At 45.9% G+C, this 17,560-nt stretch overlaps 1 protein-coding gene across 1 annotated transcript in view; it reads left to right on the top strand.

Annotated features, from left to right (window-relative positions):
* psma3 (proteasome 20S subunit alpha 3) overlaps window positions 1-15,563 on the top strand; it is a 39,552-nt gene extending 23,989 nt beyond the window's left edge. Inside the window, exons 9-11 of the mRNA XM_084307460.1 lie at window positions 3,473-3,540; window positions 9,958-10,022; window positions 15,335-15,563. Coding sequence (XP_084163586.1) covers window positions 3,473-3,540; window positions 9,958-10,022; window positions 15,335-15,379 — 178 coding nt within the window. The 3' untranslated portion in view covers window positions 15,380-15,563. The remainder of the gene's footprint in view (window positions 1-3,472; window positions 3,541-9,957; window positions 10,023-15,334) is intronic.
* The last annotated feature ends 1,997 nt before the right edge of the window (window positions 15,564-17,560 follow it).

Genomic DNA, 17,560 nt, shown 5'->3' with positions numbered 1-17,560 from the left:
CCCTGCTCCGCTGCTAGATGGTGGCCTTTACTTTATAGAATAGAATAGAAATACTTTTATTATCCTGAGGGAAATTTGACACTGCAAATCGCTCAACATTAAACATTTAGACAGAACAAGTCACGAATAAGAATAGCTAAACAAATCAAATTGCCTAAGATAAGAGTAGAATAAAATAGAATAAAAATGGAATAAAATATACAGTAAATAAATACAGTAAAGATATTCTGAGGTCTACAGTAGGTGTAATATTGCACAGTGCTGTTTCAAAAGTAAGAGTCCAGGAATATGGTAACTGTCACTCTGTGCTCAGTGATGCATTGTATAGTCTGATGGCTGTTGGAATGAAGGACTTCCTGTGCCGTTCAGTGGTGCATTTAGGTAGTGTGAGCCTGGCACTGAACATGCTCCTCCTGTCAGCCAAGTCTGTGTATAGTGGGTGGGAGGGGTTTTCCCTGATGGCCTGGAGCTTAGCAAGGCTCCTCCTCTCCGCCACCCTCGCTAGGCAGTCCAGCTCCACCCCAACCACGCTACTGGCCTTCCTGACCAGCATATCCAGCCTATTATAGCCTATTATTTACACACACAAAAAAAGTTGCATGATGTGAGCCTATGTTCTGGCCCTGTGTATAACGCCACCGCACATAGCCTACTTAACTTTTGAACGCCGTCGGCTCTCGTTAGCGAAAGAAGGCAACGGTCAGGCGGTGGCGAGACGGTACGAGGTCTGTTACTAACGCGGAGTACACATTGGAAATTAAATTGTTTCCATCGGGTACAGTTGGCAAAAGCCAGTTTCAAGGAAATAGTAAATGCATTGTGTTATGTTGAAGGATGAGAAAACTGATGTTAGCTTTAGGCTAGAGCTGTGGTTACTCGTCTCTTCTATATAAATAAACTTTACTTCTACTACGCGAGTCCCTGTGCATGTAAATACAGTAAACCATAGACACAAACGACCCCATAGCAACAAACTACTGCGTCTATATTCTAACAGAAGAATCAACTGTGACGGTTTATTTGAGGTTTAAGCAAAGGCAACACATTGGATTTGCAATGACTTATCAAACGTTATGTCATTTCCGATGTGAAAAAGGCAGTCAGGGACAGTTCTATGTACTGATTACAGACATGTAGGATAGTTCTATGCACTGACCACAGACATGTAGGATAGTTCTATGCACTGATCACAGACATGTAGGATAGTTCTATGTGCTGATCACAGACATGTAGGATAGTTCTATGCACTGATCACAGACATGTAGCATAGTTCTATGCACTGATCACAGACATGTAGGATAGTTCTATGTACTGATCACAGACATGTAGGATAGTTCTATGTACTGATTACAGACATGTAGGATAGTTCTATGCACTGACCACAGACATGTAGGATAGTTCTATGTACTGATCACAGACATGTAGGATAGTTCTATGCACTGATTACAGACATGTAGGATAGTTCTATGCACTGACCACAGACATGTAGGATAGTTCTATGCACTGACCACAGACATGTAGGATAGTTCTATGTACTGATCACAGACATGTAGGATAGTTCTATGTACTGACCAGTGACCACAGACATGTAGGATAGTTCTATGCACTGACCACAGACATGTAGGATAGTTCTATGCATGTAGTCGGGTGTTAATTTACAGTGCTATTATGTCCATCACGGCTCACTTCATCAGTTCTGATTGGAAGCTGGAATCTTGAATCTTCCCTGCGAAGATTGTTACCTTCGTAGCGAAGGCCTGTAAAGACGATACAACTTCGGGTCAGAATCTTTGAAAATAAAAGCTGCGACGTGCGTCTTCTCAGCTTTTCTTCGGGCGATACTATCATGTAATAATGGTTGTTTTTCTTAAAGCAATGTCGTCTGTGGGGGAATTTCAATATGGCCAGATCCATTTGACACCGTCGTTAGAAAGACACAGATTTGCTGTCGTGCCCTTTTTCACACACACACACACACACACTCACGCATCCTGGTTCTGTTGCTAGGCAGCACGAAAACGAAGTGCCCTTCTTAGCAGATGGTGCTGAACCTGACTGTAGAGGACAGAGCCGTTCAGCTGATTGCTATTCTTCTACCGTTTTGGAAAATGAATCTAGTATTTGTGGAGACGCAGCCTGGTCCCCTGGCAGCCCTGTGTGCCACGCGCAGCACATGGGAGTGATTGGCATTTAGAAGCACCGATCAGATCGGTGGGTTATTCATCATCGGTCTTCCTCTGCCATCCAGAGGAAAGGACAGCCACCGTGTGTCTGTGTTGAATAGTGTAAACCCCGGGGGCACAACAGAACACACTAGTAGTGATGGGCCGAGGACCTCGCCCACGCGGCTGATTATCAGACATGTTAGCGCTCCGCTCTTGTGTCAATCCCGCAAGTGTCAATCGATTCCAATTTTTAGATCAGTTTATTTAATTTGATACATTTGTTGTTGATATAAAATAATAAGTACTACTACCCAGGGGCGGCTACGTGGCGTAGTGGGCAAGGCGCTCGCCACGAATGCAGAGACGCTGGGCTCGCCTGTTCGAGCCCAGCGCTCCACATTGCTTTCAGTTTAGCTGGTCGTTCATACTAATACACATTGGCCGTATTAGGGGGTGGGAAACTGATGGGTGGGGATCGGGCGTTGTGGACAGCGACTCCTACAGGTCGGTTGGTGCGCCTGCGCAATAGAATCAGGAAGTGTCGGGGGCAGCGTCAGCCTCCCACGCGTTACTCCTCGCCACTGAGAGATCGAGCTGCGCAGGTGAAAAGATGCGACTGCTGTTACCTCAAGTACCGGAGGGGACTTGTGCTATGTATGACTTAGTCCACATTGCAGCCGGCTTGTGGGAGGCAAGAAACAGCGTTCGTGACAGGGGAGGGTTGAATTGGATGATACGAAATTGGGATGGGAGAAAATATAGAAAATGGGAGAAAAAGTGGATAAAAAAAAAGTACTACTACCCAGTTGACCATTGACATACACGCATACACAAACACACAGAGTAAGTCACTTTCCTCTAATCATAATAGAACTGTGAAGCTAACCTACTTCATTACTGTGATTACAGTTGGTTCATACCTCGCGTTGCGATTGGATCAGCGACATTCCAGTGATATCCCATAATCTCCAGATAATGTACTCTTAACCTAGTAACGTCTCACTGCTACACTTCCATCCTGCACCAGCAAACCAGCGGAAATAACATAAGCGTTTTGTTTATTAACCGAATCTTGGATAAAACGGTGGTATAACGGCAGTAACGCACTGAAGGTCGCACCGGACCGGTGTCTGCGGTGTTGATCTGCTGAGGCTGTCCGCCTCCTGCCTGAGTCTGCAGCACAGCGGTGCCAAAACCTCTCGGCATGTAGCGCTCTCTCTGGTGTATTACTGCTCAATTATAACTCTCACCGTCCGTCATCATTTGTGTTTTTGCTGATGAAAGTATGTTGTTCCTCTCTCTTGCAGTATCTACATTGTACACGACGAGGTGAAAGACAAAGCCTTCGAGTTGGAGCTCAGCTGGGTGGGAGAACGTAAGATCATCTTCTTCTCTTTCTCCTTTTGATTTATTAGCCATTCCACGAGGCCCTCTCGAGTCTGTCTTATTTACACGGTGTGACGTGTAGATATTTTTTCTTAGAATTCTTTAAAGGGGACATGTACTATAAATGTCATTTTTCAGTCTCTAGCATTGTATTATAGTAATAGGAGTTAGTATCATGTGTTTTAGTGTCTAAATACCATATTGGCGGATTGCTCTGATTCAGCTCAGATAGTTTCCTGCTCCAGTAAATTAGTCCATCCTGATTTGAAGGCCTGAATGGCGTTACTCAGGCTCTGGGTAGAAGACTGATGTGATTGGCTCTGTGGTTGTAGCTAATGCCCGCCCACAATCTACCTAGACTAGACAGTGAGTGGAAAACCACTTCCTCATACTGCGAGGCAGAGTGAAACCCGACACCTCTGCATACTCTGGAGGGAGAGAGAGAGAGAGAGAGAGAGACAGAGAGAGAGACAGAGAGAGAGAGAGAGAGACAGCACTTGGGGGGGGGGGGGGGGGGGGAACCTGCCGCGCCACACGGGAGAGGGGAGGAAGGGAGGCCCCCCCCCCAAGCTGCCGCAGGGAGAGGAAAAACGAAAGGAAGAGACGGCCTGTCTTTTTTTTCTCTCTCTCGCACCCCCCCCCCCCCCCCTCTATCTCTCTCTGTCTACCAGTCGCAGACTGTGTGGACTGACTGTCACTCAAAGTGCTTATGGGCGGAGCCAGGCCATAACAGCCTGAAATCTTGAAGCTGAAAAATTATGGTTTTGAGTACTTGATTAGAAATATAAAACAATGCATTTTTTTTGGAAAAAAAAAATTACAGAGGTCTTCAATAGACTAACAGGAATTGTGTAAAGTTGCCCAAATAGTGCTAGGAATAGCAGTACATGTCCCCTTTAAATAAAATCTTTTTTCTCAGTTTTTCTCCCATCCCAATGTTAGTCGTTATGCCAATTCCCAATCCCCTTCATGGTCGCTGCGCACCTACCCCCTACAGTCGGTCTGGGAGAGTGGAGGCTATCACATGCCTCCTCCGACACATGTGTAGCCAATCAACCGCTTCTTTTCACCTGGCAGCACGGACTCTCACTGAGAGGGTGTAACGTGTGGAAGGATCACACTACCCCCCATAGATCCTTTCCTCGCTGAGCAGGCGCCCCCACCGAACTGTAGGAGTCGCTGTTTACAACGACCAGGACCCACCCCACCGGCCTTCCCACCCTCTAACACTGCCAATTGTGTTAGTACGACGGCCGGCCAAGCCGGAAGCAACGCCGAGAGCTGGGCTCGATACCAGTATCTCCTGCGTTGGTGGCGAGCGCCTTGCCCTCTGCGCCACCTGGCCGCCCTGTGACGTGTAGATTTGAATGTTTCTTGTGTAATCACTATGGTAACGGGACACCAAGCGCCGGGCTGTTTAATGTGTTCCGACAAGCCTTTCTTCTGTCTGCCCCGTGTTGACAACTTGGCGTTAGTTAACAACCAAAGCCCAAGTGAAACCACCACCCGTGTAGCTCACTGGGTACAGTGTTTGGTGCTCTGAGCATGGCACTAACACTCCCAGGGATAGGTGTCATGTGTAGGTCAATAGGTAGAGTGTTCGACGCCCTGAGCATGGCACTAACACTACCAAGTTTCCTATGTAGGTCAATAGCGGCACGGTGGTGTAGTGGTTAACACTGTCACCTCACAGCAAGAAGGTCCAGGGTTCAATTCCCGCTTGGGGACCAGGTTTCCTTGATGCCAGGTACCCAGGTGGGGTATCTCCCAGTCCTTTCTGTGTGGAGTTTGCATGTTCTCCCTGTGCTCACAAGGATTTCCCCCCCCGATAAGATAAACCCAATGGAAAAACATGCACAACAGATCGCTAACGCTGTGGATGGGTTAGGCGCAGAGACTCTTATCGCATCGGCGACTGAGAAAAAGACAATGCGTGTGTGTGTATCCTGTGTGTGTGTGCCGCTCCAATTGCATGTCCAGTTCGTTGCATGCCGATTAAAGACCCCCTAAAGAGGTCCTGTATTATTATTAGGTAGAGTGTTTGGTGCTCTGAGCATGGCACTAAAACTCCCAGGGTTAGGTGTCCTCTGTAGGTCAATAGGTAGAGTGTTTGGCACTCTGCCAGGGATAGTGGTTCGATTACCACTCGGGCCGTGCATACTGGGAATAAAAAGGTATGCAGTCATTCTATTGCAAAACGCTTTTGAGTAGTGCTAGTAGTAGTAGTAGTAGTAGTAGTAGTAGTAGAAAGGTGCCATAGAGATGCATCCATTCGTTCATTATCCACGGCAAGCTTGGCATTCTATGTACTAGCTCTCAAATCGGTGTGACAATCGATGACTGTGTCCACAACTTAACATTCCAGAGGTATGTGACATTAAAGCAGAATGCCACTCATGTTGAGAATAATTCATCCTCCATCACCAGACAATAATAACAATAATGACAATAGAATGACAGTAGAAATAACAAACAATAAAAACTAGGGATGCTCGATATTGGCTTTTTTACCGATACCGATATTCCGATATTGTCCAACTCTTAATTTCGATACCGATACCGATACCGATATCAACCGATACCGATATATGCAGGGTTTCCCCCCAAAAAAACTGAATAATTTCAGGTAATTAATAATTTCACTGGATGCATTCAAAAGGCTTTCTAAATGTAAGCATTATCTGTGCAAAATATGATAATTAAAAAAGTAAAAATTAACATTACATATCTCTTGTTGTTGAATTAAACCAACATGCATACTTTTGACAATAAATAAAATAAGAATTGGTTCTTACTTGCTTGCCTGGGTAAATAAAGGCTAAATAAATGTAAAAAAAAAAAAAAAAATGTTTTTTTTTTTTTTTTACCGATACCGATATTTTCCGATATCACATTTTACTACCGATATCGGCCGATAATATCGGTCGGCCGATAATATCGGACATCCCTAATAAAAACATTATATGATCACACAAGACAAACGACATTTCCTCCCCCCCCGGACCCCCCAGGACCAACACCCCAACCCCGCTGCTAGATACTAGTGGCCTTAACTTTTTAGGGCCGCTGCGACCAACCGCTCAATGTCCCACTCCAATTACCCGTGCAGTAGAGATTTCCATATAAATGATATCCACTAGTGTCGGAGACCAATTAATCATTGTGATTGATAGTTTGTCAATATTTGTGACCATGCACCGGTATATCCTCACGTCGGGCTGCAGGCTGCCAGGTGCTGCTGCTCAGCAGCGCAAAAGTATCCAGCAAAGAGCTTCACTCACTCAGTTCCAGAACGCTGCCCCTAGCAGCCTGATCCAGGAGAGAGAACCTTGTACTTTCTTTTAATTTTTATTATTATCTATTTCTCCCATCCCAATGTTAGTCGTTATGCCAATTCCCAATCCCCTTCCTGGTCGTTGCGCACTCTACCCCCTACCGTCTGTCTGGGAGGGCGGAGACTATCTCAGTATCTCATGCTTCCTCCGACACATGTGTAGCCAGCCCACCGCTTGTTTTCACCTGGCAGCGCGGACTCTCACTGGGAGAGTGTAACGTGTGGAAGGTCACACTACCTCCCTCCAGATCCTTCCCTCGCTGTGCAGGCGCCCCGACCGAACTGTAGGAGTCGCTGTTTACAACGACCAGGACCCACCCCACCGGCTATCCCACCTGCTGACACGGCCAATTGTGTCAGTATGGACGGCCGACCAAGCTGGAGGTACCGCAGCTGGATTCGATCCCACTGTCTCTGCGGTGGTAGACAGACGCTTAGTCCGCTGCACTACCCGGCCGCCCCAGAACCTTGTACTTTCTAATGTCACCCGTCTCCATGGACAACAAATGGGGCTACTGACTTGTCTGGAGCCATCAGATGTTTGTGGGAGCTCTTACACACAAATGGGGGTTCACATTCTGGTTCAGACCTTTTTGTAGCAATACTAGAGTATGTAATGAGAGATGCACTAATGCTGGTACTTGGATGTGATTTGGGGCATATTGGGGAGTATTGGGGTGAAAATACTGGGCTTATTTCTAATAGTAAATTCTGGGCTTATTTTGAATTTTAAATACTGGGCTTTTTCATTTAAAATACTGGGCTTATTTCTAATTGAAAATACAGGGCTTATTTTCAAGGCATCGAGTCCCAGCGTCTCACTGTGCATGGTGGTTACCTGTCTCACTGTGCATGGTGGCTGCCTGTCTCACTGTGCATGGTGGCTGCCTGTCTCACTGTGCATGGTGGTTACCTGTCTCACTGTGCATGGTGGCTGCCTGTCTCACTGTGCATGGTGGCTACCTGTCTCACTGTGCATGGTGGCTACCTGTCTCACTGTGCATGGTGGCTGCCTGTCTCACTGTGCATGGTGGCTGCCTGTCTCACTGTGCATGGTGGCTACCTGTCTCACTGTGCATGGTGGCTACCTGTCTCACTGTGCATGGTGGCTGCCTGTCTCACTGTGCATGGTGGCTACCTGTCTCACTGTGCATGGTGGCTACCTGTCTCACTGTGCATGGTGGCTACCTGTCTCACTGTGCATGGTGGCTACCTGTCTCACTGTGCATGGTGGCTACCTGTCTCACTGTGCATGGTGGCTACCTGTCTCACTGTGCATGGTGGCTACCTGTCTCACTGTGCATGGTGGCTACCTGTCGCATGCTACATGTTGCGTAGCATTGATTGGTTGGATAGTGAATGGGGGCGGGGCTGTCATAGAATAATATTGGTCCCGCAGGCAGGAATACTATCCTTGCTAGTTAACGTAATTTATACAAATGGAAGTATTGATTTCGCCGTAACGAATCATTAAAAAAATATCCCCATGGCTATTAGTGTTGTAGTTTTACGATGTCAGCTTGTGAGAATTTGTTGTAGCCACCCAACTAACGTTAATGCCATTCAGAATTTATTAACATAGCTACAACAACACAGTAACGTTAATATAATTACATGCATCATTGTTTACAATGAACGGTGGGGCTAATCGAGAGGACTGGACAGGGACAAGTTAAACAGCAATCAATTAATTTAATACAACAGGTAGTTCGATCTGCACTTTCTTGCCTATACGACCACACCACAGCCACAGGGATATACGAGCTCTCTCTCTCTCCTGCCGATTAAATTCAGCAGCTCTTCCTCGACCTCGAGTGCCTGTAGCTGCCTGCATTTGCACAACGGCGTCCATCCCTGCTGCTAGCTAACGTTAAAACGAACCTAAAGTTAGTTGTTCACCAACAATCTACAGACACCAACAAACACAGAACCGGACTACACAAGCCGATAGCGATAGCATCATAAATACTTCCGGTCGGGGGGTTTCAAAATAAAAACACAGGAAAGACGTTTATTTTGTACATTATCTAACGTTAAAACGAACCTAAACTAACGTTACAACTAACCTAAAGTTTAAACTAACAAACTAACAAACGTAACAAACGAACTAAATATAACTATATTACACTATATACAAGAACACAAGCAAAAACAAACACGGCTATTTATATGGGTTGTTATCAATGGGTTGGTTGAGAAGGGAAGTTTCATCTATCTAGGGAACCTAGCTACATACGGGGTACAATGTTGCATAGGCTGCGTGTGGATGTTGCAGAAGCATAAAGGCAGAGTGTCTGCAACATTGTTGCGTTGTGGATGTTGTGTTGCAGTTGCTGTAGCATGTAGAGGCCTTAACTGGCTACATGTCTCACTGTGCATGGTGGTGGTTACCCGTCTCTTGCTGAACTGATGAGTTGAAACATTAGAACATAATTGCAGTGTGCGGTCCGACGTCCTAGGAATAACAACATTGCATATCTAAGTAGAAGGGCACTAGGGGAGACGCCTACAAGCGGGCCAAGCCCTACCCATCTGGTTGACATCAGCTATATGCATGTGCTCTGAACACGTGTTTATAGAGCGAGGCGCCTCGCTAGAATTTACCTCGACCTCTGAAACCACTGTCTGACAGCTGGCACACCGCTCGCTCGCGGAACCACTGGAATGTCTCCATGTAGGAACTGAACCGGTGCACTTGATAACAAACGCACCACCGGCAGTCCTACTTCTACAGTCAGTCGCGAGCGGTCTCTTAAAGGAACACGCCAACATTTTGGGAAATTAGCTTACCGTCTTCTCCAGAGAGAGACGAGAAGATAGATACCAGTTTCCTCTCTGTGCGTTCAGTAGAAAGCTATCTGGCTGCACGTTAGCCTAGCTTAGCACAATGAATGGAAGCGGACATGGCCGGTTAGCCTAGGCCTAGGCGTTGTCCAACTCTCCCGAAGGCTAACCAGCACTGTCCGCTTCCATTCATTGCAGCCCCTTGCGGGACTAAAAGTTTTTGGAATTGAATTGTTCTGGTTGTCCTGACGTTATGATGAGTCACGCCGCTCGTCTTCTCTCCCACAGTAACGGATGGAAAGCATGTGCTGGTCCCCAAAGACATAAAGGAGGAGGCTGAGAAGTACGCCAAGGTAAGATGTACACCACCTGGCACCCAGTCACCTCAGCACCCAGTCACCTGGCACCCAGTCTCTACAGCACCCAGTCACCTCAGCACCCAGTCACCTCAGCACCCAGTCACCTCAGCACCCAGTCACCTCAGCACCCAGTCACCTCAGCACCCAGTCACCTCAGCACCCAGTCACCTCAGCACCCAGTCTCTACAGCACCTAGCACCCAGTCACCTCAGCACCCAGTCTCTACAGCACCTCAGCACCCAGTCACCTCAGCACCCAGTCTCTACAGCACCTAGCACCCAGTCACCTCAGCACCCAGTCTCTACAGCACCCAGTCACCTCAGCACCCAGTCTCTACAGCACCTAGCACCCAGTCACCTCAGCACCCAGTCTCTACAGCACCCAGTCACCTCAGCACCCAGTCACCTCAGCACCCAGTCTCTACAGCACCCAGTCACCTCAGCACCCAGTCACCTCAGCACCCAGTCTCTACAGCACCCAGTCACCTCAGCACCCAGTCTCTACAGCACCTAGCACCCAGTCACCTCAGCACCCAGTCTCTACAGCACCCAGTCACCTCAGCACCCAGTCTCTACAGCACCCAGTCACCTCAGCACCCAGTCTCTACAGCACCTCAGCACCCAGTCACCTCAGCACCCAGTCACCTCAGCACCCAGTCTCTACAGCACCCAGTCACCTCAGCACCCAGTCTCTACAGCACCTAGCACCCAGTCACTTCAGCACCCAGTCTCTACAGCACCCAGTCACCTCAGCACCCAGTCTCTACAGCACCTCAGCACCCAGTCACCTCAGCACCCAGTCTCTACAGCACCTAGCACCCAGTCACCTCAGCACCCAGTCTCTACAGCACCCAGTCACCTCAGCACCCAGTCTCTACAGCACCTAGCACCCAGTCACCTCAGCACCCAGTCTCTACAGCACCCAGTCACCTCAGCACCCAGTCTCTACAGCACCTCAGCACCCAGTCTATACAGTAAGGCTGAGCCCGAACGTTCGTTTGTTACGTTGGCATTCAAATTCTAAATCAACATTTGAATTTTTCATTTTTAATAAAATATGTTAATTTTTTTTTATATATTTTGTATGCGTCTATTGATTCGGTTTAAACCAATGGGGTTTTTCTTCACAGTTGCAGATAAAGATTAGGCTACACTAATATTAGTTAAAAAAAACTGAGTTATATTCATTAAAGAAAGTTGATTTAATAAAAGAGACTCATTTAATCAGATTAATCACTATTGAAATTGAGGATTTAGTTTGAGGATATTTATTAAAAAAAATATATATAAACCTGACTAAGTTCGAATCCCCAAAACAGGCTTCGGGGACAGCCTTACTCTACAGCACATATTTATGTGCACAATGGAACAAAGAAAGATAAACAAAAAATTTACAAATGAAAGAGATTGAGGTCTTAAATGTACCTAAATATACAAGATTAACAATAAGAAATTATTAAATAGGTGACAAATAAAACAAGGACATTACAGATTAAGAATATAAGACAATTTGTTCTGTTCTGTAATATCTGTTTTATTTAAAGTGATTTATTTAGTCACTATAGTGCTCAGGAAGGGGGTGGGAAGTGGAATGGTTGCTAGGCGTTGATATACGGACACTGGTTGCGATCTTGATGGACTGTTGATATACGGACACTGGTTGCTATCTTGATGGACGGTTGATATACGGACACTGGTTGCTATCTTGATGGACGGTTGATATACGGACACTGGTTGCGATCTTGATGGACGGTTGATATACGGACACTGGTTGCGATCTTGATGGACGGTTGATATACGGACACTGGTTGCGATCTTGATGGACGGTTAATATAGGGCTGGGCGATATGGCAAAAATTCATATCGCGATAACGATATGATAATGTTATCATATTTCTCTATCGATAATTTTTTTATTTTTTTTTTAAACAACAGATGTATGTTTATTTTGCAGCAATTCTTTGTCGTTGCCGCCATCTTTAGTGTTACATCCCCTCACACTCCAGTTCTCAGGCTGCAGCTGGTTTAAAAGCGAAAGTAAACCGGCTTCTCTGCTGGCTGTGGCTCCAGGGGAGTTGAACAGTTCTGGCTCTGCTAGTTTATTTTCGATCTTTTGGCGCTTTTTTGGTGGACAAACCACCGCACATGTGCACCGTGACTCGTGACTGGAGTCTAGCTCTGCTAGCACACATAGCCTACTGTGTACAGACGGTTTCAAACTGTATTTTAAATTAGAAAGCAAACAAAATAAATGGACGAGAAAAATAAATCTCAATTTGGTCAGTATTGTCATTTGGACAAGCAAAGCCATTACTTTAAGTTGCAAGAAAGACAAGTCTGTCCACTGTCTCTGGTTTTAAAACTGCCCTGTTGCAGGTAAAAAAATAAAAATAAAAAAAACTATTTTTCGATATATATCTTTATTCGATATCGATTATTAAAATATATCGCGATATTTATCGTTATATCGCCCAGCCCTAGGTTGATATACGGACACTGGTTGCTATCTTGATGGACGGTTGATATACGGACACTGGTTGCTATCTTGATGGACGGTTGATATACGGACACTGGTTGCTATCTTGATGGATGGTTGATACGGACACTGGTTGCTATCTTGATGGATGGTTGATACGGACACTGGTTGCTATCTTGATGGATGGTTGATACAGACACTGGTTGCTATCTTGATGGACGGTTGATATACAGACACTGGTTGCTATCTTGATGGACGGTTGATATACGGAAACTGGTTGCTATCTTGATGGACGGTTGATATACGGACGCTGGTTGCGATCTTGATGGACGGTTGGTATACAGACACTGGTTGCTATCTTGATGGACGGTTGATATACGGAAACTGGTTGCTATCTTGATGGACTGTTATACAGACACTGGTTGCGATCTTGATGGACGGTTGATGTACAGACACTGGTTGCTATCTTGATGGACTGTTGATATACGGACACTGGTTGCGATCTTGATGGACGGTTGATATACAGACACTGGTTGCTATCTTGATGGATGGTTGATATACGGACACTGGTTGCGATCTTGATGGATGGTTGATATACGGACACTGGTTGCGATCTTGATGGACTGTTGATATACGGACACTGGTTGCGATCTTGATGGATGGTTGATATACGGACACTGGTTGCGATCTTGATGGACGGTTGATATACGGACACTGGTTGCGATCTTGATGGACTGTTGATATACGGACACTGGTTGCTATCTTGATGGACAGTTCATTAGTTGATTTACACAGATTACAGCCTACACAGATTACAGCCTACACAGATTACAGCCTACACAGATTACAGCCTACACAGATTACAGCCTACACAGATTACAGCCTACACATCTCGCAGCCTACACGTGCGTTGTCGCCCCTGTGCCAAGGTGGCTCTAGTGCTGTGGTGCTGACTACATATCCTGACCGCATCACAGCGCTAGTTTGGTCAGTAATGGCCGTGCTGCTGAGATCTGCGTTTTTGACAGAAAACACTTGGACAGTGCATATAGATGGGCAGGCTGCAGAGCCCCGTGACATAAGCCCCTCCCCTCCCCTAAGCCCCTCCCCTCACCACAGGGCTCTGGTGCAGAGTCACGCTCACTCACCTCCATTATAAAACACACTCTACGTGAGGCACAGTAGGTCATCATTGCCATATAAACGGTCCATTTGTGCCATCAATTTGTCCCTTTTTATAATGGGGGTGTTGCTTGGCGTCTGAGTGCACAGCTCTAACCGCCCCGTGTACAACTGCTACAAGTGAAATGGGGAACTAAAGCAAAACAAAAACACAAATAATGTCCTTTCAGAGTCGGGACACATTCAAATTGCTTTTGATTGATTATTTTATAAACGGTTGTGTGGTTTCCCTGTTGGGACTGGATTCTACGTGGAAGCAGCTACAGTCGACTCACGCACCCACACAAACAAACACCCAGGAACCAGCCTAGAGCAGCGGGTGACAACATGGAGGGGACCCCCGGGGTCCTCGAGGAGGGTGCAGAGGGTCCCCAGTAGAACGAGGGGAAAAGAGTAATTTAATTTAACTGTCATTGACTAAAAGAGAGCCCAACGAGAGGGGATATAACGGTGACAACTCCAGGTTATTCTGACCATAGACTCAGAGAGAGAGGATATAACTGTGACTAGGTTAGTCTGACCATAGACCCAAAGAGAGAGGATATAACAGTGACTAGGTTAGTCTGACCATAGACCCAAAGAGAGAGGATATAACAGTGACTAGGTTAGTCTGACCATAGACCCAAAGAGAGAAGATATAACAGTGACTATGCTAGTCTGACCATAGACCCAAAGAGAGAAGATATAACAGTGACTAGGTTAGTCTGACCATAGACCCAAAGAGAGAAGATATAACAGTGACTATGCTAGTCTGACCATAGACCCAAAGAGAGAAGATATAACAGTGACTAGGTTAGTCTGACCATAGACCCAAAGAGAGAGGATATAACAGTGACTAGGTTAGTCTGACCATAGATGGACCATGAAATGATCTGAATCCTGAATCTTCCCACTGTCATCTCCCCCACTTACAGTAAAGACGGATGTGGAATTCTGTACTAAATCATATCCAACAACTAAGATCTTCTCAGACGGGGGTCCTGATGTATTATGAAACGGGGGTCCACTGCCCAAAGCATTATGAAACGGGGGGTCCACTGCCCAAAGCATTATGAAACGAGGGTCCACTGCATTATGAAACGGGGGTCCACTGCATTATGAAACTGGTCCACTGCCCACTGCATTATGAAACGGGGGGTCCACTGGATTATGAAACGGGGGGGTCCACTGCCCAAAGCATTATGAAACGGGGGTCCACTGCATTATGAAACGGGGGGGGTCCACTGCCCAAAGCATTATGAAACGGGGGTCCACTGCATTATGAAACGGGGGTCCACTGCATTATGAAACAGGGGTCCACTGCATTATGAAACGGGGGGGGTCCACTGCCCAAAGCATTATGAAACGGGGGTCCGAGCCCAAAGCATTATGAAAGGTCCTCGACATGAACAAGGTTGATGACCACTGAACGACACAACTCATTTCTAGCCCAGTTAGAGGTGTTGGTCGGTGTTGATCAAATTGATGCCAGCTGATGGGGAATTTGGGTCTAGGTTGGAAATGACCGTAATGATCCTACCAAGTTGTTGGGGATATGATATATCTATATATTATATAAAGTTGTTGTTAGCTCTGGACACGGACAAGAGAACTTCTGATGCCTGTATTTTCCCGCTTTTCTGACTTGCCGCTTCTTTTCTCACGCACAGGATTCTTTGGAGGAGGAGGATGACTCCGACGAAGACAACATGTAAACTCTCAATTCATTCATTCATACACACACACACACAACACGCACATTCGGCCATTGTAAACGCAGCACTCAAAGAGGACAGATGGATATTCTTTTGTATGTTTTGTAGCTCATGGACCATTAATGTCAGTTATTTTGCTTTGGGTTTGATGTTTTGGCCTTGACAATAAAAAAGAAAACTTGGAGAAAAAGTGTTCCTTGCCTTTTTAATCAGATAAATGACCTCAGCCAGTGGGGTTCTGTACAGGTTATCAAAGCTCCTTCGATGAGACATCACACTTAATACTTTATTACTCTTACAACTATGATGAAAATAAGAGTGAAGCTCATTACCATAGATGATCAAAGAAAGTGATTCATAAATGATCATGGTATAGCGAGTTTCACAAGCTTCTACCACAGGTTTTCAGTCTATCACTTTGAGAGAGAAAGGTGTCATTCGCGCCAACGAGGACTAGAAGACTCTTTTTTCACCAACGTCCCCTCACAGGCAAAAGTCACGATTCTGTCTCTAAAACTGCACGCACATCTTTCAGTGGGACTCCAGGAACATGAACGCTTAACCCTTTCACTACCACACTACATAAGGTTAACCCTTTCACTACCACTACAGAAGGTTAACCCTTTCACTACCACACTACAGGTTAACCTTTCACTACCACACTACAGACAGTTAACCCTTTCACTACCACACTAGACGGTTAACCCTTTCACTACCACTACAGAAGGTTAACCCTTTCACTACCACACTACAGGTTAACCTTTCACTACCACACTACAGACAGTTAACCCTTTCACTACCACACAACAGACGGTTAACCCTTTCACCACCACTACATAATGTTAACCCTTTCACTACCACTACAGAATGTTAACCCTTTCACTACCACACTACAGGTTAACCTTTCACTACCACACTACAGACGGTTAACCCTTTCACTACCGGAGGTTAACAGTTACTGGAGTTGCCCCCCCCCCCCCAAAAGATGCATGCACGGTTGGTAGACGGAAGTGTGTAGTTTTTCCTACCAACATCGTTGTTGTTTACACAAGATAAAGGGTTTATAGCTTCCTCTCCTAGGTTGAAACCTGTACCACTGACCCAGTTTTGAACGTTGAGTCCGGTGCTTGCCATAACGAAAGGCAACCGCTTCGCCGATCGAGCTGAATCAAAAGCATGGGGTAGTATTTCTGGCTTCTCCAAATCCATTACAAGGTGCTTTTTAACCTCTGAAAGATCAGAAATCGTATGTTTTTCAGCAACGTTCATTGCAGTCACACTTGCCAGATCACATATTTTTTTCTTGCGATTCTACAGACACTGCGGCATTCTATTGTCGTGTATTCCTTGTACTTCAGAAAAATATTAAGAGACAGCCATATTTTCCTCTCTTATCCATTCATTCCTCCGAGGAACTGGACTCCTTCACTGACCCAAGTCTGGCGGTGGTGATGGCCTAAAGGTTAGAGAAGAGAAGGGCCTGTGACTTGGAAGGTTGACCGTTCAAATCCCCAAACCAGTGGGGGAAATCTTCCTCAGCATCTACCAATAAGGTGTCTCTGAGCAAGGCATCGCACTCCTGGCCAACAGCAGACTAGTCGTACTGGGCATCGCTATGGTTTAGCTGTGGTGTGTGTGTGTGTGAAAAATTGCTTTGCTGAAACAGCAAGTGTGCAGACTCAAAGGAACCTTAAGACATTGCTACTTTCACTGAGGCAGATAAGACACCGGCTTAAGCGACTCAAGAGTTCAAAGGAGCTTGACCCCCCCCAGACCCCCCCAACCCAATCAGCAAGCCAGCTGACGGAGGAATGCCCTTGAGGTAAACCCCCGGTCGAACTAAATGTCCTGTAGATATGTCATGTGTTTGTCACACAAGTAATAGTAGCATTGTTGCTGTTGCTAACGAGACGTGCATTTAAACCCAGCTGCCTCTACCTCCATTATCTTCCGGTCACATATTCTAGTTTACATGCCTGCCCACTCCCGACTTGTGTGTCAAGAAAAATAACAGATTGAAAATTGTATTAACAGATTGCAGAATGGGTACAATACAGTACAGCTCAATACACACAATTGTTAAGGGGATGCAGACCAGAGAAAGACTTTTGTCTTGGTTACATCAGGGTCCCCCATTTTCAATTCATCATAACATATGACATACAGATAGACTACTGCTAC

Source organism: Notolepis coatsorum (assembly GCF_963971535.1).
Source record: "Notolepis coatsorum genome assembly, chromosome: 2".
Classification (NCBI taxonomy): domain Eukaryota; kingdom Metazoa; phylum Chordata; class Actinopteri; order Aulopiformes; family Paralepididae; genus Notolepis; species Notolepis coatsorum.
This window is presented reverse-complemented; position numbering and strand designations above follow the sequence as displayed.